General features: G+C 37.1%; 2 protein-coding genes and 1 pseudogene across 3 annotated transcripts; all 3 read left to right on the plus strand.

Moving 5' to 3' along the window:
* Positions 1-964: 964 nt before the first annotated feature.
* On the plus strand, positions 965-12941 carry LOC116112642 (catalase isozyme 1-like). 2 transcript variants are annotated; one of them, XM_031398760.1, is made up of 8 exons: positions 965-1032; positions 10123-10219; positions 10567-10844; positions 11165-11941; positions 12037-12126; positions 12264-12331; positions 12428-12521; positions 12673-12941. In XM_031398760.1, exons 1-8 carry the CDS (start codon positions 1018-1020, stop codon positions 12730-12732), a joined length of 1479 nt encoding a protein of 492 aa, XP_031254620.1. In that variant the 5' UTR covers positions 965-1017; the 3' UTR covers positions 12733-12941. The 2 variants fall into 2 exon arrangements, with proteins under 2 accessions (XP_031254620.1, XP_031254621.1); XM_031398761.1 differs by lacking the exon at positions 965-1032 and adding an exon at positions 8818-8968.
* LOC116112627 lies at positions 2139-4747 on the plus strand (annotated as a pseudogene).
* Positions 12942-14063: 1122 nt separating the features above from the next.
* On the plus strand, positions 14064-20240 carry LOC116112643 (catalase isozyme 1). The gene is made up of 9 exons (XM_031398762.1): positions 14064-14370; positions 16448-16734; positions 17214-17310; positions 17692-17969; positions 18369-19145; positions 19314-19403; positions 19589-19656; positions 19751-19844; positions 19947-20240. Exons 2-9 carry the CDS (start codon positions 16720-16722, stop codon positions 20004-20006), a joined length of 1479 nt encoding a protein of 492 aa, XP_031254622.1. The 5' UTR covers positions 14064-14370; positions 16448-16719; the 3' UTR covers positions 20007-20240.
* The last annotated feature ends 2217 nt before the right edge of the window (positions 20241-22457 follow it).

Consider the following 22457-nt stretch of genomic DNA (forward strand, 5'->3'; position numbering starts at 1 on the left):
TTTAAAAATCTCTAAAAAACCCCTAGGTTTGCTAATTAATTAAACACCCCATATATAAAAAAGTTTGTTAAATGAACAAAAACACCCCCACCACCCCAGTGCCAGATTCGACCACCACGCCGGAAATGGCCGAAAAAAAGCATTAGGACACAGACCCGTCGGATCTGTGTCGTAATACCGTGCCGTTTGGCGGAAAAGGCAAGATCTGGCCGTCGAAGCAGCAGCCAGATCTGGCCGTCGAACAGAGCCAGCTGGCCTTTTCTGGCAGATCCGTGGTGATCTGGCCAGAAAAGGCCCGATCTACTGCCAGATCTAGCCGTCGACGCCGCAGATGGAGTTTTGCGGCACGACGGCCAGTTCTAGCCGTAGATATCGGCATTTTTCGACCAGATCAACCACGGATCTGGCGGAAAAGGCCAGATCGACGCGGTTACGACACAGATCCGATAGGTCTGTTCGTAAAGCAGCTTTCCGGCCAGATTTGGTTGTGGTGGCCAGAATCTGGCACTGGGGTGGCGGGGGTGTTTTATTATTTTATAATTTTTATATATGGGGTATTTAGTTAAATTTGTAAACCTAGGGGTTTTTTAGAAATTTTTAAATTTATAAAAATAAAATTCAAACTTTTAAGGGTATTTTAGTTTTTCATTATAATAAACAAAAACACTAACAGAACATAACGAAAGGTACCTATTTATCATTTAAAACCTTTTAAATACACAAATTATCGTTACGACAAACCTAGATACGTGTAAGTCGTTCCCCCATTATTATATCAAAACATTATAGCATATTTCTTCGTACCAAGCTGCGTATAAACGACAAAACATTTGCAACGTGTCTGGTCCAACACATTGACTATTTACTGTAATGAACGACGATTAAATCGGCAGATACTACGTGCGGTGGCCACGAGCCTTTATAAATATGGCCCAACTTTGGCACTCTCCAGTATCACCTTCTTTTCTCTCACACATCTCCCAAAATAAATCTCTCTCTACTTCACCAACTTTCGCCATGGATCCATACAAAGTATGTTCTTTTTGCTCTTTTAATTACTTGCTGAATCTCTCTTATTTGATTCTTATATATTCTTGAGTTCTGATCTGATCATTTTGTTATTAAATATTTGTGTGTTGATTCAGCTTGGTGTGATCTCGATTCTATTAGAGTTGTTTATACTTTTTTCAATGGTTTCTTTATGGATTAAGCTTTCTTTAATGAACAGACCACGCGGCGGTGGATCATTCCTTTGATCATCTCCTTGATTATTTTAATTTTATAAGACTGATTTAAATAAGCTCTAATGATTTCACATGTGATCAGGATAATGATGCAAGCTCTAAGAGAAAAACACACAAACACTAACGCCTCACCTTCTGCAGAATGTATCTCAGAAAACACGAACATCCTGACAACAGCATTCGAAACTCGATTATTCTGAAGAAAAAAAAAAAACAAAAAAAAAGGCCAAATTAAGATGAATACATCTGAAATCCTGGAGTTATTTGACTTTTAACTTTAAAACAACACCCTATTGATGTTCTAAATACTATATATTTTTTTGTTTTACGAAAATAATTTTTTTTCTTCCTATTTTTAGATCTCGAATATTCTTAGATCAGACTTAACTGATCTAAGATTGAGATTTGCATACGACTTAGTAGGAAATATAGGAAAGGTGGCATATAAATCTGCATGCGGCGGGAGTCTTACGTCCGAGCGAGAGGTCCAAAAAACGTCAAGGCAAACTAGAAAACATTAAATATGAAAATAATTTTCTTGTGATATTTCATATGCAAACACTTCTGTTTCCGTCATATTCCATTCGAGCATCGCGAACAAACGGCCGAAAATAGACCCACAAAACATAGGTCGAAAATTGACCGAAACAGATAGTTTCCAGACAATCATATTCGCGGCATAAGCATAAATCCAGAGAAATGAAAGTTCTTAATTAATTAGACTAATCACTGACGCAGTCATGTTGCTATACTCATACAAAGTTTTTCCTCTTGGCTGTCAAATTATTTCAGTCGGTATTATTTTTGTTTGGTTGCTGAGAAAATGAGTTCTAGAGAAAAGAATACTAGTAATTGTTATAGTGTTCTGAGCTTGTTGCTATTTGTTTGTATGTGATGGCGACATTCCGTCAAGCGCTTACAATACCGTTTATGACACTAATGCCGGAGTCCTGTGGAATGACACAATTCTTGACCGTTGGACTCGAGGTTAGTGTTAAGAGAGCTCTCTATCTCATTACCGTTGCCGTTGTTCAATCTCTGTTCGGATAAATTTCCTTTTATATAAAAGACGGGATATGAATTCTGATGATAGTTGATGGATCCTAAACATGACTTGGACTGATTAAGAAGCTGAGAATTTTGGATGTCTGAAACTGTTTGAATACTCAGGATTATGAATAATATACAAGGTTATTTGTAAATGGATATTGTTTCAGTTAATGAACTTTTAGCTCAATTTAACATGCTGAGTATTTGAAGGACTTTGTTTTTATTCTTTTAAGAATTTTAGTTCAGAGATTTGAGAGCTGCTCCTTGACAGGTCCCGTCCCCTTGAGGATTATCATCTGATAGAGAAATTTGCCCACTTTAAAGGGAGAGGATTCCAGAACGTATTGCCATGCCAGGGGCGCCAGTGCTAAGGGTTTCTTCGAGGTCACCCATGATATTTCTCACTACGTGTGCTGATTTTCTTCGAGCCCCGGGAGTACAGACGCCTGTCATTGTCGGTTCTCCACTGTTATTCATGAGCGTGGCAGCCCGAAAACCTGAGGGACCCGAGGATTTGCAGTGAAGTTTTACACCAGAGAGGTGAGGATCTCTCTGATACTTGCTTGTCACTAAAAATATATATGGTCTTTAGGGGTGAGGTGGGATTGATTAAAATTGAATATATTTGGTGATTACGATGCTTTCAAAATTTGGTTAAAAAACTGTGGAAAGAAGAATTCTTATATAGCTTATGTGGTTGCAATAACCATTCTTTTAGATCTATTGCAACAGTGGAGTTCTTTCAATGATCTCTCATTTGATATGCCATTACCCTATATGTTGCCAAGTTTTTAGTCGTTCGTGGTTGATATGCACTTACTGATAATCGTTTTTTGTTGAACTCAGGGTAATTTTGATCTTGTGGGAAACAATTTCCCTGTTTCACCGTGATGCAATAAAATTCCCAGATGTGATCCATGCTTTTAAACCCAACCCAAAGCTCATCCAAAGTATGGAGGATCCTCGAATTCTGCTCCTAACTTCTGAAAGCTTGTCCACCTTTTCCTGGTTCTTTGATGATGTGGGCTCCAACTGATTACAGGCACATGGAAGGCTTGGTGTACAAACATATACTCTGGTCGACAAGACTGGCAAATGTCTGTATGTGAAATTTCATTGGAAACCCACTTGTGGAGTCAAGTGTTTGACTGATGAAAGAGGCAGTCCAGGTTGGAGGAACTAACCACAGCCATGCTACCAAGGATCTCTATGATTCAATTGCAGCTGGAAACTTTCCTGAGTGGAAACTTACATCAAACTATTGATCCCGCACATGAGGACCAATTAGACTTTGACCCTCTTGATGTTACCAAATGGTGGCCAGAGGACAATCATCCCCCTGCAGCCCGTTGGCCGCTTGGTCCTGAACAAGAACATTGACAATTCTTTACAGAAAATGAGATGCTAGCATTTAATCCTGGTTGTGGTTCCTGGCATACTACAACCAATGATAAGATGCTCCAGACTGAATCTTCGCCTATGGTGATACCCAGAGGCACCGTTTGGGGCCAAACTACCTGATGCTTCCAGTTAATGCGCCCAAGTGTCCTCATCGCAACAATCTTATGACGGTTTCATGAATTTCATGCATAGGGATGAGGAGGTACTTAACTTCAACTGGGTTTCCACGGTGTTGTATAGTTTACTAGTGTCTCAAAATATGTTCTAAAAAGATGCTATGATGCCTTCATTTTAGGTTGATTATTCCCTTCGAGGTACGATAATGTTCGTCATGCTGAGAGATACCCCATTCCATCAGATATCTGTGTTGAAAGCGTGAGAAGGTATATATCTACACTCGACTTCTTTATATTCTTGAAATTGAAGTTTTAGAACTTGATGCTGAATGGACGCTGGGGAATACTTGAGATGAATATTCTTATGAATGCTGAATTTGCCAAACTTATTGGTTAATGCAGTGTGTCATTGAGAAGGAGAACAACTTCAAACAACCTGGAGATAGATACAGATCATGGGCTCCAGACAGGTAAACTTGGCTTGCCTCAAATTTTTAATAAAAAGATAATTATGAAAACAAACACTCATATCTTTTGTACATTGGAATCTGACTGCTTTCAGGCAAGAGCGATTTATCAGCGGTGGATTAATGCTTTATCTGACCCAAGAATAACCTATGAAATCGCAGTATATGGATTCATACTGGATCAGGTGAGTTCCCTTTTCTTCAAGTGGTGGCGACTATTGCAATCAAATTGAAGGATTAACTGTTGGAAAATCTTCTCGAAAATTGAAATGTTTTAAGTTGAAGAATTAGTTATACTTTTAATTGATGTTGTATTCTGGTTTGAGTACAGGCTGACAATCTCGGGTCAGAAGTAGCTTCACGTCTCAATGTAGGCCATCCATTTAAAGGTGACTCTGGAAAGGATGTTTTCAATTGTGGGGAATCAACAAGGAGTAAACAAACATATGGGGTGGCGGCTGCTGTCTAAAGAGTGTTAAATAATCCATGTTTGCGGTGCTGTATTGTAATATGAATAAATTTGTCTGTATGTGACTCTTTCACCTGCTGTTCCCTCTATAAAAACCGTTTCATGTTTTAAGTTACTATTATGTCACTTGAATTTTGCTACATTTATGTTCGATACTCGAATTGCCCCAGTTTCTCGAGTATGTGCCCTGCTTCAACTGGAAATTTCCTAATCAAAGTGTTTGTTGTATAGTTAAGGGTTGATCCCATTCTTATTGTCCTGTTCTAGAGTCTTAGAGTGGTAGCAAAATCTGCAGCTCAGACGGTTCTGGGTTTACTGTGGGTATTCAAACCCTTCTCGGTCCAAACTGCATAAAACAGTCCTTGATGTCAAGAGTCGCGTTTTGGAGGACAACCAAAACCTAGGTGCGTCCTCACTCTACCTTTTCTTATACGCATTAATCCATTATAATAGCCATCAGGCCAATTGTTGTGGATATGTAGTATAATATGAACGTAAGATAAAAAATAAATAATATGGAATAACTGCTAATTGAACAAGAGTGTTTTAGGTTTGAAACATTGCGCCCAATCATTAACAGATGTGTTGTTGTTATAACGATCCTTCCTTCACTTTGTTGTGAATATATTGTCTCTGTCATTAGTTAACTGTAGAGCAGCATATTTAAGTGATATAGAACGACAGTGGCAGAGTTTTAGCTGTGGAATGACTAGAGGATTAATCCATTAATGGAAGATCAAATAAAAATGCAAAGTACAGCCAGCTGCATGTTATTGAGAAAGTGATTATGCTGCGAACATGGTGATTCGGCAGTGCCTAAGTGTTACCAATCAAGGAGTTTTTTTGTTCCCGTGGAAGGCTGCTACCAGCACCTGCCCAGAATGCTAGAATAGTGAATTTCCCGGAATCGTTTTGATCCTATAACAGGTGATGTTGCACTTATGCTCTTCAATTGTATTGACTTCAGTTACGGGTTTTATGAACCAACCTTATTCATTTTTATGGTTTTTGTCCTATATATCTACCGTGTTCTGGCACTGAACTGATCATGGACCCTGCTTGGCTTCAGATGTTAGGTCTAATGAATTTGGGGCATCAGGTGATGGTTTGGGAGCTTCAGGGACTTGGTAAAATAGAACATTTGTTTATTTGAAGCTTATTTTTCCTCAAATGAACAATTACAGCAACAATCTCAGCCAATTGAATTATCCTGAGCTGGTTCACATCATGATATATGATTACAATCCCAGTATAACAAGCAACGCTGAATCTTTAACTGGGTATGCAGCATGTCTAGGCACTTGTATGAACAAATTTGAAGCACTCAAGGGCCAAACGTATGGTTGGGATCGCAGAAAAGTCCTCTGTCTAGCAGTTTTCCAAAGTGTGATGAGCGCAGGTCCAAGATCAGTCAACCATATCTATAACTGTTTCTGACACAACGTGTGGAATAATTCTGCCCCAAGTTCTACTCCACTGCTAAACCATGGACCCCATGCTGGTGGTAGCTCTATTTGCCCTGTTGTTTTTAATCTTTAGGTTCAGATCTTGTGCATGTACAATTTTTGCTTCCGAATCCGTTCTCTTAAATCTCGGTTTTTCCTCTCTGTTAGAAGAAAAACTGTAGAAGCATTAGGATGATACTCTGCCATCTTTACAGACTTGATATGTGAAATTAATTTAATGAAATTCAACTGTTTTCACCCTATTCTTTATAGATTTATGATCAAATAACATCTTTCGCCTACTCTTTATAGATTTGTTAGAATTATTATCTTAAGGATAGTTTAGTGTTTTCCATGTATAAGAATAGTTTAACCTTTTCTCTTTTGTTTTCGTTGTAACCTATTTATTATATCTTTCCATTGTATTGTTTGGTGTGGTTATGATAAGTGAAACCTTAGTCTTATCTGTTTTGAGTTTCTTCAATATACCGGTTTTTCTTTAATTTATCATTGTATCGAAGGAGGTTTATTTGAGGTTTGGACCTAGTCCGTGAGGGAGGGTGTTAGAAATTTAATTTGTCTCACATGACCAAATTGGTTAAGTTCAAAGACTGTTAGAAGGTGAATTTGTCTTATATCGCTAAGTTATATAAGATAAATTCAATTTCTAACACTCTTCCTCACGTTTGGTATGCGAGGTCAAAGTCTAAACCCCCCACCAACTTGGTGATATAGGGTTAAGGTTCAAACAGTAAACAAACATGGTTCTAATATATTGATAAATCAAAAGAAAACCAATATATTGAGGAAACTCAAAAGAGAGAAGGTTAGGTTTATTCGCTAGAACCACACCAAAAAATACGATGAAAATATATAATAAATAAGTTACAAGGAAAAAGAGAAAATGTTAAACTACCTTTATACTTTAAAAATACTAAACTACCCTTAAGATAGTAATATTGAACTCTAGCAAAAGATAGAAAAACATTGAACATAATAGGAAGGAGAGAAAGAAAAAAAATAAAAAATAAATCAATTTATAAATTATTATAATTTAGAATTTTATGTGTACTTAGGATGATAGGAAGTGATTTTTGTGAAGAAAGTTCTTGAACATAAAGAATATTTTTCACACTTTAATATAAAATTGTGGGCCCAAAAGGTCAGGCGTGTGGCTAAGCTGAGCTCACATCCATACCAATCTTAATCCTCCAAAACTGCTGCTCTTCAAACTCTATCCTATTCCTAGCCATTTTCTGGTTTTCAGAGCACACGTTTCAATGCTTTTCACGTATACGTGGCATCCTCAAAATGGTCCATGTCATTTCCTTTCCATTAGTGGTTACCAATTCCTTCTCAGAAAACACCAAATCCCAGGATAAGGAACCCTCAATTCCTGACGTTCTCATTTTTTTTTTTTTTTCTAATAATATTAGATAATTATATCTCTTAACANTAGGTTAATTATTCGACACTAATTATTAGTAGTTAACACATGATAAATAGTTCTTGAATTATTATAGGGCGAACGACTTGTGCATACCCAAGGTTTACCGTACAACAAGTTGGTACCTAAAAGGTTTTGAAATGACAAATAGATACCTTTCGTCATGTTCTGTTAGTGATGTCTGTTTATTAATAGTGAAAAGACTAAAATGCCCTTTAAAGTTTCAATTTTAGTTTTTTATAAATTTAAAAATCTCTAAAAAACCCCCTAGGTTTGCTAATTTAATTAAACACCCCCATATATAAAAAAGTTTGTTAAATGACAAAAACACCCCCACCACCCCAGTGCCAGATTCCGACCACCATCGCCGGAATCTGGCCGAAAAACTGCATTAGGACACAGACCCGTCGGATCTGTGTCGTAACGTGCCGATTTGGCCGGAAAAGGCAAGATCTGGCCGTCGAAGCAGCAGCCAGATCTGGCCGTCGAAGCAGCAGCCAGATCTGGCCGTCGAAGCAGCAGCCAGATCTGGCCTTTTCTGGCCAGATCCGTGGCTGATCTGGCCAGAAAAGGCCAGATCTACTGCCAGATCTAGCCGTCGACGCCGCAGATGGAGTTTTGCGGCATCGACGGCCAGTTCTAGCCGTAGATCTGGCATTTTTCGACCAGATCAACCACGGATCTGGCTGGAAAAGGCCAGATCGACGCGTTACGACACAGATCCGATAGGTCTGTGTCGTAACGCAGCTTTCCGGCCAGATTCTGGTTGTGGTGGCCAGAATCTGGCACTGCGGGTGGCGGGGGTGTTTTTATTATTTTATAAAATTTTTATATATTGGGGTATTTAGTTAAATTTGTAAACCTAGGGGGTTTTTTAGAAATTTTTAAATTTATAAAAAATAAAATTCAAACTTTTAAGGGTATTTTAGTTTTTTCATTATTAATAAACAAAAATCACTAACAGAACATAACGAAAGGTACCTATTTATCATTTTAAAACCTTTTAAATACCAACTTATCGTTACGACAAACCTTAGATACGTGTAAGTCGTTCCCCCATTATTATATCAAAACATTTATAGCATATTTCTTCGTACCAAGCTGCGTATAAACGACAAAACATTTGCAACGTGTCTGGTCCCAACATTTGACTATTTACTGTAATGAACGACGATTAAATCGGCAGATACTACGTGCGGTGGCCACGAGCCTTTATAAATATGGCCCAACTTTGGACACTCTCCAGTATCACCTCCTCTTTTCTCTCACAGCATCTCCCAAAATAAATCTCTCTCTACTTCACTAACTTTCGCCATGGATCCATACAAAGTATTGTTCTTTTTGCTCTTTTAATTACTTTGCTGAATCTCTCTTTATTTGATTCTTATATATATTCTTGAGTTCTGATCTGATCATTTTGTTATTAAATTATTTGTGTGTTTTGATTCAGCTTGGTGTGATCTCGATTCTATTAGAGTTGTTTATACTTTTTTCAATGGTTTCTTTTATGGATTAAGCTTTCTTTAATGAATCAGACCACGCGGCGGTGGATCATTCCTTTTGATCATCTCCTTGATTATTTTATATTTTATAAGACTGATTTAAATATGCTCTAATGATTTCACATGTGATCAGGATAATGATGCAAGCTCTAAGAGAAAACAACACAAACACTAACGCCTCACCTTCTGCAGAATGTATCTCAGAAAACACGAACATCATGAACAACAGCATTCGAAACTCGATTATTCTGAAGAAAAAAAAAAAAACAAAAAAAAAGGCCAAATTAAAGATGAATACATCTGAAATCCTGGAGTTTATTTGACTTTTAACTTTAAAACAACACCGTCTTATGATTTTCTAAATACTATATATTTTTTTGTTTTACGAAAATGATTTTTTTTATTTTTTTATTTTTTTATTTTTAGATCTCGAATATTCTTAGATCAGACTTGACTGATCTAAGATTGAGATTTGCATACGACTTACGTAGGAAATATAGGAAAGGTGGCATAAAATCTGCATGCGGCGGGAGGTCTTACATCCGAGCGAAAGGTCCAAAAAACGTCAAGGCAAACTAGAAAACATTAAATGTGAAAATAATTTTCTTGTGATATTTCAATATGCAAACAACTTTCTGTTTCCATCATATTTCCCATTCGAGAATCCCGAACAAACGGCCGAAAATATACCCACAAAACATAGTTCGAAAATTGACCGAAACAAGCTAGTTTCCAGACAACATCATATTCGCGGCATAAGCATAAATCCAGAGAAATGAACGTTCTTAATTAATTAGACTAATCACTGACGCAGTCATGTTGCTACTACTCATACAAAGTTTTTCCTCTTGGCTGTCAAATTATTTCAGTCGGTATTATTTTTGTTTGGTTGCTGAGAAAATGAGTTCTAGAGAAAAGAATACTAGTAATTGTTATAGTGTTCTGAGCTTGTTGCTTATTTTGTTTGTATGGTGATGGCAGCACCTTCCGTCAAGCGCTTACAATACCCCGTTTATGACCACTAATGCCGGAGCTCCTGTCTGGAATGACAACAATTCCTTGACCGTTGGACCTCGAGGTTAGTGTTAAGAGAGCTCTCTATCTTCATAACCGTTGCCGTTGTTCGATCTCTGTTTCGGATAAATTTCCTTTTATATAAAAGACGGGATATGAATTCTGATGATAGTTGATGGATCCTAAACATTGACTTGGACTGATTAAGAAGCTGAGAATTTTGGATGTCTTGAAACTGTTTGACTACATCAGGATTATGAATAAATATACAAGGTTATTTGTAAATGGATATTGATTTTCCTAATTAATGAACTTTTTCAGCTCAATTTAATATGCAGAGTATTTGAAGGACTTTGTTTTATATCTTTTAAGAATTTTAGTTCAGAGATTTGAGCAGCTGCTCCTTGACAGGTCCCGTCCTCCTTGAGGATTATCATCTGATAGAGAAATTTGCCCACTTTACAAGGGAGAGGATTCCAGAACGTATTGTCCATGCCAGGGGAGCCAGTGCTAAGGGTTTCTTCGAGGTCACCCATGATATTTCTCACCTTACATGTGCTGATTTTCTTCGAGCCCCGGGAGTACAGACGCCTGTCATTGTTCGGTTCTCCACTGTTATTCATGAACGTGGCAGCCCCGAAACCCTGAGGGACCCTCGAGGATTTGCAGTGAAGTTTTACACCAGAGAGGTGAGGATCTCTCTGATACTTTTGCTTTGTCACTAAAAATATATATGGATATCTTTAGGGGTTAGGTGGATGCTGATTAAAATTGAATATATTTGTTGTGATTACGATGCTTTCAAAATTCTGGTTAAAAAACTGTGGAAAGAAGAATTCTTATATAGCTTATGTGGCTGCAATAATCTATTCTTTTAGATCTATTGCAACAGTGGAGTTCTTTCAATGATCTCTCATTTGATATGCCATTACCCTATATGTTGCCAAGTTTTTAGTCGTTCTTGTGGTTGATATGCACTTATCTGATAATCGTTTTTTGTTGAACTCAGGGTAATTTTGATCTTGTGGGAAACAATTTCCCTGTTTTCTTCACCCGTGATGCAATAAAATTCCCAGATGTGATCCATGCTTTTAAACCCAACCCAAAGTCTCACATCCAAGAGTATTGGAGGATCCTCGACTTCTGCTCCTACCTTCCTGAAAGCTTGTCCACCTTTTCCTGGTTCTTTGATGATGTGGGCATCCCAACTGATTACAGGCACATGGAAGGCTTTGGTGTACAAACATATACTCTGGTCGACAAGACTGGCAAATGTCTGTATGTGAAATTTCATTGGAAACCCACTTGTGGAGTCAAGTGTTTGACTGATGAAGAGGCAGTTCAGGTTGGAGGAACTAACCACAGCCATGCTACCAAGGATCTCTATGATTCAATTGCAGCTGGAAACTTTCCTGAGTGGAAACTCTACATCCAAACTATTGATCCCGCACATGAGGACCAATTAGACTTTGACCCTCTTGATGTTACCAAATGGTGGCCAGAGGACATCTTCCCCCTGCAGCCAGTTGGCCGCTTGGTCTTGAACAAGAACATTGATAATTTCTTTACAGAAAATGAGATGCTAGCATTTAATCCTGGTCTTGTGGTTCCTGGCATCTACTACACCAATGATAAGATGCTCCAGACTCGAATCTTCGCCTATGGTGATACCCAGAGGCACCGTTTGGGGCCAAACTACCTGATGCTTCCAGTTAATGCGCCCAAGTGTCCTCATCGCAACAATCATTATGACGGTTTCATGAATTTCATGCATAGGGATGAGGAGGTACTTAACTTCAACTGGGTTTCCACGGTTGTTGTCATAGTTTACTAGTGTCTCAAAATATGTTCTAAAAAGATGCTATGATGCCTTCATTTTAGGTTGATTACTTCCCTTCGAGGTACGATAATGTTCGTCATGCTGAGAGATACCCCATTCCATCAGATATCTGTGTTGGAAAGCGTGAGAAGGTATATATCTACACTCGACTTCTTTATATTCTTGAAATTGAAGTTTTAGAAGCTTGATGCTGAATGGACGCTTGGGGAATACTTGAGATGAATATTCTTATGAATGCTGAATTTGCCAAACTTATTGGTTAATGCAGTGTGTCATTGAGAAGGAGAACAACTTCAAACAACCTGGAGATAGATACAGATCATGGGCTCCAGACAGGTAAACTTGTGCTTGCCTCAAATTTTTTAATAAAAAGATAATTATGAAAACATAACACTCATATCTTTTGTACACTTGTAATCTGACTGCTTTCAGGCAAGAGCGATTTATCAGCCGGTGGATTAATGCTTTATCTGACCCAAGAATAACCTATGAAATCCGCAGTATATGGATCTCATACTTGACTCAGGTGAGTTCCCTTTTCTTCAAGTGGTGGCGACTATTGCAATCAAATTGAAGGATTAACTGTTGGAAAATCTTCTCGAAAATTTGAAATGTTTTAAGTTGAATGAATTAGTTATACTTCTCTTAATTGATATTGTATTCTGGTTTGAGTACAGACTGACAAATCTCTGGGTCAGAAGCTAGCTTCACGTCTCAATGTAAGGCCATCCATTTAAAGGTGACTCTGGAACTGGATGTTTTCAACTTGTGGGGAATCAACAAGGAGTAAACAAACATATGGGGTGGCGGCTTTGCTGTCTAAAGAGTGTTAAATTAATCCTATGTTTGCGGTGCTGTATTGTAATATTGAATAAATTTGTCTGTTATGTGACTCTTTCACCCGCTGTTCCATCCAATAAAAACCGTTTCATGTTTTAAGTTACTATTCATGTCACTTGTGAATTTTGCTACATTTATGTTCGATACTCGAATTGCCCCAGTTTCTCCTAGTATGTGCCCTGCTTCAACTGGAAATTTCCTAATCAAAGTGTTTGTTGTATAGTTAAGGGTTGCATCCCATATCTTATTGTCCTGTTCTAGAGTCTTAAGAGTGGTAGCAAAATCTGCAGCTCAGACGGTTCTGGGTTTACTGTTGGCGTATTCAAACCCTTCTCGGTCCAAACTGCAATAAACAGTCCTTGATGTCAAGAGTCGCGTTTTGGAGGACAACCAAACCCTAGGTGCGTCCTCACTCTACCCTTTTCCTTATACGCATTAATCAAATTATAATAGCCATCAAGGCCAATTTGTTGTGGATATGTAGTATAATATGAACGTAAGATAAAAAATAAATAATATGGAATAACTGCTAATTGTAAACAAGGATGGGTTTTAAGGTTTGAAACATTGCGCCCAATCATTAACAGATGTGTTGTTGTATAACGCTCCTTTTCCCTTTCACTTTGTTGTGAATATATTGTCTCTGTCATTAGTTAACTGTAGAGCAGCATATTTAAGTGATATAGAACGACAGTGGCAGAGTTTTAGCTGTGGAATGACTAGAGGATTAATCCATTAATGAGAAGATCAAATAAAAAATGCAAAGTTACAGCCAGCTGCATGTTATTGAGAAAGTGATTATGCCGCGAACATGGTGATTCGGCAGTGCCCAAGTGGTTACCAATCAAGGAGTTTTTTTGTTCCTGTGGAAGGGCTGCTACCAGCACCTGCCCAGAATGCATCAGAATAGTGAATTTCCCGGAATCGTTTTGATCCTATACAGGTGATGTTGCACTTATGCTCTTCAATTGTATTGACTTCAATTACATGGTTTTATGGAACCAACCTTACTTCATTTTTATGGTTTTTGTCATATATATCTACCGATGCTTCTGGCACTGAAACTGATCATGGACCCTGCTGTGGCTTCAGATGTTAGTTCTAATGAATTTGGGGCATCAGGTGACGGTTTGGGAGCTTCAGGGACTTAGTAGAAATAGAACATCTTGTTTATTTGAAGCTTATTTTTCCTCAACTTGAACAATTACAGCAACAATCTCAGCCAATTGAATTATCCTGAGCTGGTTCACATCATGATGATTAACAATCCCAGTATAACAAGCAACGCTGAATCTTTACCTGGGTTATGCAGCATGTCTAGGCACTTGTATGAACAAATTTTGAAGCACTCAAGGGCCAAACATGTATGGTTGGGATCGCAGAAAAGTCCTCTGCTTAGCAGTTTTCCAAAGGTGTGATGAGCGCAGGTCCAACATCAGTCAACCATATCTATATCAACTGGTTCTGACACAACGTGTGGAATAATGCTGCCCCAAGTTCTACTCCACTTGCTAACCATGGACCCCATGCTGGTGGTAAGCTTTCTATTGCCCTGTTGTTTTTAATCTTTAGGTTCAGATCTTGTGCATGTACAAATTTTTGCTTCTGAATCCGTTCTCTTTAAATGGTTTTTCCTTCTCTGTTAGAAGAAAAACTGTAGAAGCATTAGGATGATACTCTGCCATCTTTACAGACTTGATATGTGAAATTAATTTAATGAAATTCAACTGTTTTCACCCTACTCTATAGATTTGTTAGAATTATTATCTTAAGGATAGTTTAGTGTTTTCCATGTATAAGAGTAGTTTAACCTTTTCTCTTTTATTTTCGTTGTAACCTATTTATCATATCTTTCCATTGTATTGTTTGGTGTGGTTATGATGAGTGAAACCCTAGTCTTATCTCTTTTGAGTTTCTTCAATATATTAGTTTTTCTTTAATTTATCATTGTATCATAGTAGGTTTATTTGAGGTTTGGACCTGGTCCATGAGGGAGAGTGTTAGAAATTTAATTTGTCTCACATGACCAAATTGATTAAGTTGGAAGGCTGTTAGAAGGTGAATTTGTCTTATATCGCCAAGTTATGTGGGATAAATTCAACTTCTAACACCCTTCTTCACGCTTAGTATGCGGAGTCAAAGTCCAAACCCCCCACCAACTTGGCGATATAGGGTTAAGGTTCGAACAGTAAACAAACATGATTCTGATATATTGATAAATCAAAAGAAAATTAATATATTGAAGAAACTCAAAAGAGAAAAGGTTAGGTTTATTCGCTAGAACCACACCAAAAAATAAGATGAAAATATATAATAAATAAGTTACAAGGAAAAAGAGAGAAAATGTTAAACTACCCTTAAGATAGTAATATTGAACTCTAGCAAGATAGAAAAACATTGAACATAATAGAAAGGGGAGAATTAAAAAAAAAAAAAAAATTATATAAATTATTATAATTTAGAATTTTATGTGTACTTAGGATGATAGGAAGTGATTTTGTGAAGAAAGTTCTTGAACATAAGAATATTTTTCGTACTTTAATATAAAATTGTGGGCCCAAAAGGCGAGGCGTGTGGCTAAGCTGGCGCTCACATCCATACCAATCTTAAACTGCTGCTCTTCAACTCTATCCTATTCCAGCCACTTTCTGGTTTTCAGAGCACACGTTTCAATGCTTTTCACGTATACGTGGCATCCTCAAAATGGTCCATGTCATTTCCTTTCCATTAGTGGTTACCAATTCCTCTCAGAAAACACCAAACCCAGGATAAGGAACGCCAATTCATGACGTTCTCATTTTTTTTTTTTTTTTTCCATAATATTAGATTCATATCTCTTATTGGTGTTCCTTTTTAACCTTCAAACCTATCCACCCAAATATCGCCCGAGATCCTTTTTATCTCGCCTTCTCTTCACGATAATTTGCATTTCCTAATATGGTATATGTCGTAGGGTGTTCGGTTTCTGCTATTTACACTTTTTGAAAGAATCAGATCAGAATCTTGTTCTTTAAAATTTAGAACCAGATCTAGAATTGATGATTTCGGTTCTTAGATACTCAGAACCAGAACCTGTAACAACGGTTTTGGTTCCAGTTCTGGATACCCTATAAAATTCAATGACCCTTCTAAAGTTTTTAAAATAGCAAAAAAAAACCCTAAAAAACTTACAAATACCCCCCATCTAACCTTTTTAACAAAATAAAATTACAAATTATAGTTACAAATTACAAACTCCATTACTTTGTAAAGGTAGATTCTCAAAGTCAAACCAAGTTACTTAATGTTAGAAATATAATATAAATGTATCACATCACTTTTCTACAAAGGTTTTTATAACGCCTTAATATTTAATTTTATTTTATATTAGTCTTGGTTCTTGGTTCTGATTCTGGTTCCTAACTATAGGAATCGAATCAGAACCGCACAATAATGGTTTTAAAAATTTGGAACCGAACCAACCCATTGATGATTGGTTCTGGGTAGAATCGAAACCAAATCCAGGGTACTTGTCAATTTCAATTCCAATCGATTCTTTTGAACACCCTAATATATAGTGTATTGCTTAGTTGTCAATATTACAAAGTCAAACTAAAGTCTATTTTATTTCAGGTGAGGCGTGAAATTGGCGAGTCAATGAGATAAAAATATCGAGGTCTGTTTATGTAATTAACTAATTATTGGTTTTTGGTTACGAAGATAACGGCTAAGGCCTGAGGCCTGACTCCTGAGGCTGGCAAAAATAGAAGCGCGAGCCGCAAGCGATTATAAAATATGCCGAATTGGACGTCTAGCTTCAATTGCCACACAATCAACATTTTCTTCCTTTATATCTTTGATTTTATCTCTCATTTCTCTATTCCCTTCTCCGACCTCGCGCTACTATGGATCCCTACAAGGTACTCTATTGACTATTATTTCTTCTTGCTATTAAAAAATCTGATGATTATCTCAACTTTGAATCTTTCGATTAATTGTTGTTGGGTTCGGTTTCAGACTGATCGATCCGCTTAGATGATTTTTTTTTCTTTGTTTAAATCAATCATGCTGTTTATAATTATAGTTGATTTAGTCGTTTGATTTTTTTTATGAGTTTTGTTGTAGTTATCGTCACATTCAGTGTCTAGGTGTTTTCGATTACCTCTTTTTTAGGTTTTTTTTTTTTTTTTCCCCTCTGTTTGATTACTTAAAAATGAAATTTAGGTGAAAGAAGGAACAAGGCAAAAAAAGAGTCAAAATCGTTTCGCTTTGATTGTAGTTTTTTTGGTTCCTAAGAAAATGAAGATAAAGTCATTTAATTTATTGTTTTCCAATACTTATGCTGTTATGATGTTCTAATTTATAACTCTTTCTTTTGGGTGTTTTTATGATGATACAGCTCATTCCTTCAAGTGCTCACAATTCTACCTACTTTACTACTAATTCTGGTGCTCCTGTCTTTAACAACAACTCTTCATTGACCGTTGGACCTAGAGGTATTCAGCCTTTTATTAAATTAGTCCTTATCATTATCATCTTTAATTTTTTATGCTGTAACTAGTAATAAAAAGTAATTGCTGTGGCTTCCCAATGTACATGTTGTAGATTATATTATCTCTCATTGGACCAAAAAATGATTTGATGAAAGTCTTTGTTATATATAGAGTGATAAGGTATTTTTGTTTAAACAAAAACATTATTTAAATGTGATTTTAGATGGATTATCTTTAGGGATGTTTTTCTGGAGTCATATAGAATAGCTGTAAACTGCCTTGTATAGAAATATGTTATATTTATATCTATGATTAAAGTTATTTGCTTTTATGCATATGCTTAAAAAATTGAGTTTAGAAATTTGAGTTGCTTCGATTTGACAGGTCCAATCCTCCTTGAGGATTACCATCTGGTGGAGAAACTTGCCAATTTTGACAGGGAACGGATTCCAGAACGTGTTGTCCATGCCAGGGGAGCTAGTGCTAAGGGTTTCTTTGAGGTTACCCATGACATTTCTTACCTCACTTGTGCTGATTTTCTTCGAAGCCCGGGGGTTCAGACACCTGTTATTGTCCGCTTCTCCACTGTTATCCATGAGCGTGGCAGCCCTGAAACCCTGAGGGATCCAAGAGGATTTGCAGTGAAGTTTTACACCAGAGAGGTGATAATTTCTTTTATAGTCTTTTTTCACTAATATATATTTGATTGATGGCATTTGTTCATCACCAGGGATCTTAATGATGCGTTGGCTAATAAGATATATGTGTTTAGGGATACTTGTACCTATAGCTTTACGTGGCTTTCTCTGAAAATATGTTGCTGATGTTTCTGTTTTCATAAAACAGCTACCAAAACCTTTCAATACAAAATGAGAATTCTGGAAAACAAGATGATTCAGCCTTATTTTGTAATTAGAATTCTGAAGCTTTTATACACTCGTCATTCTTATTTGTCATTTGATGTATCATTACTATACGGAGGTTACGAGTTGTAAGCTTTTAGTTGTTAGCGGTGTACTTTTTCAGATGGTCTTACCTTGACATTTTATTTGTGAATTCAGGGTAATTTTGATCTTGTGGGAAACAACTTCCCTGTCTTCTTCGTTCGTGATGGAATGAAATTCCCAGACATGGTCCATTCTCTTAAACCAAACCCAAAGTCACATATCCAGGAGAACTGGAGGATACTTGACTTCTTCTCCCACCACCCAGAAAGCTTGCATATGTTCACCTTCCTCTTTGATGATGTGGGTGTACCTCAAGATTATAGGCACATGGATGGTTCAGGTGTTAACACTTACACTTTGATCAATAAGGCTGGGAAAGCACACTATGTGAAGTTTCATTGGAAACCCACTTGTGGAGTCAAGTGTCTATTGGAGGATGAAGCAATCAAGGTTGGAGGAGCTAATCACAGCCATGCTACTCAAGATCTCTATGACTCTATTGCAGCTGGAAACTATCCTGAGTGGAAACTCTTTATTCAGATTATTGATCCAGATCATGAGGACAAATTTGACTTTGATCCACTTGATGTAACCAAGACATGGCCTGAGGATATCATTCCCCTGCAGCCCGTTGGTCGCTTGGTCTTGAACAAGAACATTGACAACTTCTTTGGAGAAAATGAACAGCTTGCATTTTGTCCTGCTATTGTGGTTCCTGGTGTATACTATTCAGATGATAAGTTGCTCCAAACTAGAATCTTCTCATATGCTGATACTCAGAGGCACCGCCTGGGACCGAATTATCTGCAGCTTCCAGTTAATTCACCCAAGTGTGCTCATCACAACAATCACTATGACGGTTTCATGAATTTCATGCACAGGGATGATGAGGTACTTAGTTTTGGAGAAAAAGAATTAAAATTAACTATTGATTTATTCCCTATGATTGTGATGCTTGCTTAATACATGAGTTTTGTGTATTAGATATTAAATTGTAACTGCTACTGTTATCATTTAAGATTATGTTCTAACCGGGTGCTATATGATGCTTCATTTTAGGTTGATTATTTCCCTTCAAGGTATGATCCTGTTCGTCATGCTGAGAGATATCCCATTCCTCCTAATATCTGCACTGGAAGGCGTGAGAAGGTCAATTTCGTGGCTTCTTTCTTGTTTTGAAACTAGATTCGTGTGATGGGTTCTCCAATGTTAGGTTCATGGTTGTTCAGTGGCATTCTCATGATCATTGAACTTTATAGAGTTGTTGATTGAATGGTCTGATTGGTAGATAAACATGATGAAAGCTAATTTTGCTGAATTTTATGGTAATGCAGTGCATGATCGCCAAGGAAAACAACTTCAAACAACCTGGAGAGAGATACCGATCCTGGGCACCAGACAGGTAAAGCATGTGTTTAGTATGTTCTTAAAATTAGAAAATAGTTATGTAATTACAATAGTAGTATAATTTTAACATTTTTTTTAATCTTTCCCAGGCAAGAGCGGTTCATCTGCCGATGGGTTGATGCTTTATCTGACAAACGTGTCACTCATGAGATCCGCAGCATATGGATCTCATACTGGACTCAGGTTAGACTACCATGCCTTTCAAATATGGGCTTATAATGCTATATGTTGAGTGGATGGGCATTACCTTTTCTTACTTGATATTACTTAATTATCTGATCACAGGCGGACAAATCACTGGGTCAGAAGATTGCAACTCGTCTCAATGTGAGGCCAAGCTTCTAAAGGTGACACCAAGCTGAACGATTTGGATCCGCAGAGAGTGAGGAAGGAGTAAACGGGAAGGATGACTGCTGTTTAAAGAATGTTGATTCTTTGGTGGTGTGCTACTATGTAATACCAAACAAAACTATATTGTTGTGTAACCCTTGACTAAATGTCTCTAATAAACAGTGCTTGTACGCTTAAGTACCATTTTATTTAAAATTGCCCCCTGTGATTTGTTTTTCTCCTTTGGTAGATCCACTCTATTATCGTGGATGATACTATATAAATAATCTTTTATTTTTTTTATTATTATTATCTAAATGCAGATGATTTAGCAGCATCTTCTTAGTTATAGGATGATGAGACAAGTCCTCTTATTATATTTGCATTGCTGTTAAGTAGGAAACTGTGTAATGTGCGAGTTTCCTTATGTGTTAAGAGTCATTCTATGTCAGATCATTTTCCAGTTTGTATATCTTTTTTTCCATTTTTCCTGAAAGGACAAAAAAGATTAAAAATGAAAAGAAAAAAGTACAAGAGTTAAAAGAATATTATTGGCATTTCCATAAATGTAAATGGAGAGGCATCCATTGGTAACTCAATGGGGCGAATTAAGATGGTTGTGCATGTCTTCAATTTACACTTTCAAGTTCGACTTTCAATTTACACTTTCGAGTTCGACTCTCCGCTGTGGGATAGCTTTTTTGAGGGAGGCAATATTTGAGTGAATCATATGAGGATTAGGATATTTATAACCCTAATATGATGAATTAGAACTCCAAGGGATTGATCTAAAGGTAAAAAAAGTTTGTTTAAATCTTTAAGTTTTTTATTTGAGACTACTTATCATAATAATATTATAATTTATTTGATCTTTTGGACTTGTATGATGTTCAATAAACCTAAAGAAATAGTTAAAATACACATAAACTGGTCTAGATAATCTAGTTATAATATATATATTATGAGTTAGGAATATGTTGGGTGGTAAAAGGATTGAGGTGGACCATGATCGAAAGGTTTATTATAGATAAAGGTGATGCCTATTATCGTAGGTGGACCTATATAAACTAATGTAATTCTTTGTCTTTTTCAACTGATTTTATAGATCAATAATACTACAGACACCGATTTTTTATACCAAATTTTTATATTGAAAGACGTGACATTCAATGAGACCCTATCATATTAGAAAACATATTTTTCATGAATGAATAACCATCCAATAATTATAGACGTTTATCTATATTATATAAATATGAGTCTATTTTCTATAAATAGGCGTCCATCTCGAATGTACGTTGGTCCATAAATTTTTTAAAATATAATAAAGATATAGGCGGACGTCCTGAAATTTTTGCATATTAAAATTAAGAAAGGAAATTGACAAGCATCTATTTTTTTCAGAGAGTATTTTAAGTCAAACCGGTGCAATTAATGCTTGTTAGTTGGTGTCTAACTTGTTATATCATATTGTATTGACTAAACATGTTCCCACCCAAGGTTGAGCGAAATCTCAATGTAATACCATTAGTTTCATTTATTCCAAATACGCACCCTTAAATTAACACTATTTCTTTTATTTTAACAGTGAAGGGGCAAATTAGTCTTTCTATTTTTTTTTTTTTTTTTCCCTCTTCCCTTCCCATTTCTTCCCCAGTACGCCTCCTCCTTTCATCTTCTTCCTCTTCTCTTTCCCTTTATTCCTAATCTCCGCCTCCTCCTCCCATCTTCTTCTTTTTCCCTCCACACCTCCTCCTCCCCGACGCCTCACCATCCCAACCCACCACCCCCTCAACCACCTTGACTCCCCTTTTCACCATCACCCTTCACCTCAAGTGTTGCACTTCGCCAACTTCTTTCCGGCAGCCCCATCACCAAAAAATCTTCATCAAACCCACCATTTAACTCATCAAAGAGCCCTCTTCAATAACCCCATGATTTCCATTCCCGATCTCTCATCTTTCAACACTGATTTAAGCCCCCTCTCCCTAGGGTTTCTATTTTGTTTTTTGCTTTTGCTTTTGTATTTTGTTTTTCTTATTGAAATGGTGTGATTTTTGGTGGTTGCTATTGGGTTTGGAATGGGGTGATTTGGCCGACTGTGATGGTGGTTTGGACGCTGTGGTGATTTTGGGATGGAGTGGTTTGGAATGGGATGTGGTGGTGGTGGTGGTGGTTTGGCCGGCTATGGGATTTGGAATGGGGTAGTTTGGATGGCTATGGTGGTGGTTTGGGATGGGTTGGTTTGGAATGGGTTCTGGTGGTGGTTTGGCTGGCTACGGTGATGCCGTGGTGGTTTGGAATGGGGTGAAGGGCAGTTTAGTAAAAACATCCGTCAGAACCCAATAGTCATTAACTGTGTTAATTTAAGGTGGTTGTTTGGAATAAATGAAAGAGGAGTATTAACTTAGGCTTTAGCTAAACCTTGGGTGGGGAATATGTTGTTTACTCTATTGTATTCAACAA

Source organism: Pistacia vera, unplaced genomic scaffold, assembly GCF_008641045.1.
Source record: "Pistacia vera cultivar Batoury unplaced genomic scaffold, PisVer_v2 Contig665, whole genome shotgun sequence".
Lineage (NCBI taxonomy): Eukaryota > Viridiplantae > Streptophyta > Magnoliopsida > Sapindales > Anacardiaceae > Pistacia > Pistacia vera.

Bases quoted from the DNA above. Each gene is read 5' to 3' on its own strand.
- LOC116112642 (XM_031398760.1), top strand. The intron at 10,845-11,164 runs GTGAGGATCTCT...TGTTGAACTCAG, and splicing joins TGAAGTTTTACACCAGAGAG to GGTAATTTTGATCTTGTGGG. The intron at 12,127-12,263 runs GTATATATCTAC...TGGTTAATGCAG, and splicing joins GTGTTGGAAAGCGTGAGAAG to TGTGTCATTGAGAAGGAGAA.
- LOC116112643 (XM_031398762.1), top strand. The intron at 17,970-18,368 runs GTGATAATTTCT...TTGTGAATTCAG, and splicing joins TGAAGTTTTACACCAGAGAG to GGTAATTTTGATCTTGTGGG. The intron at 19,404-19,588 runs GTCAATTTCGTG...ATGGTAATGCAG, and splicing joins GCACTGGAAGGCGTGAGAAG to TGCATGATCGCCAAGGAAAA.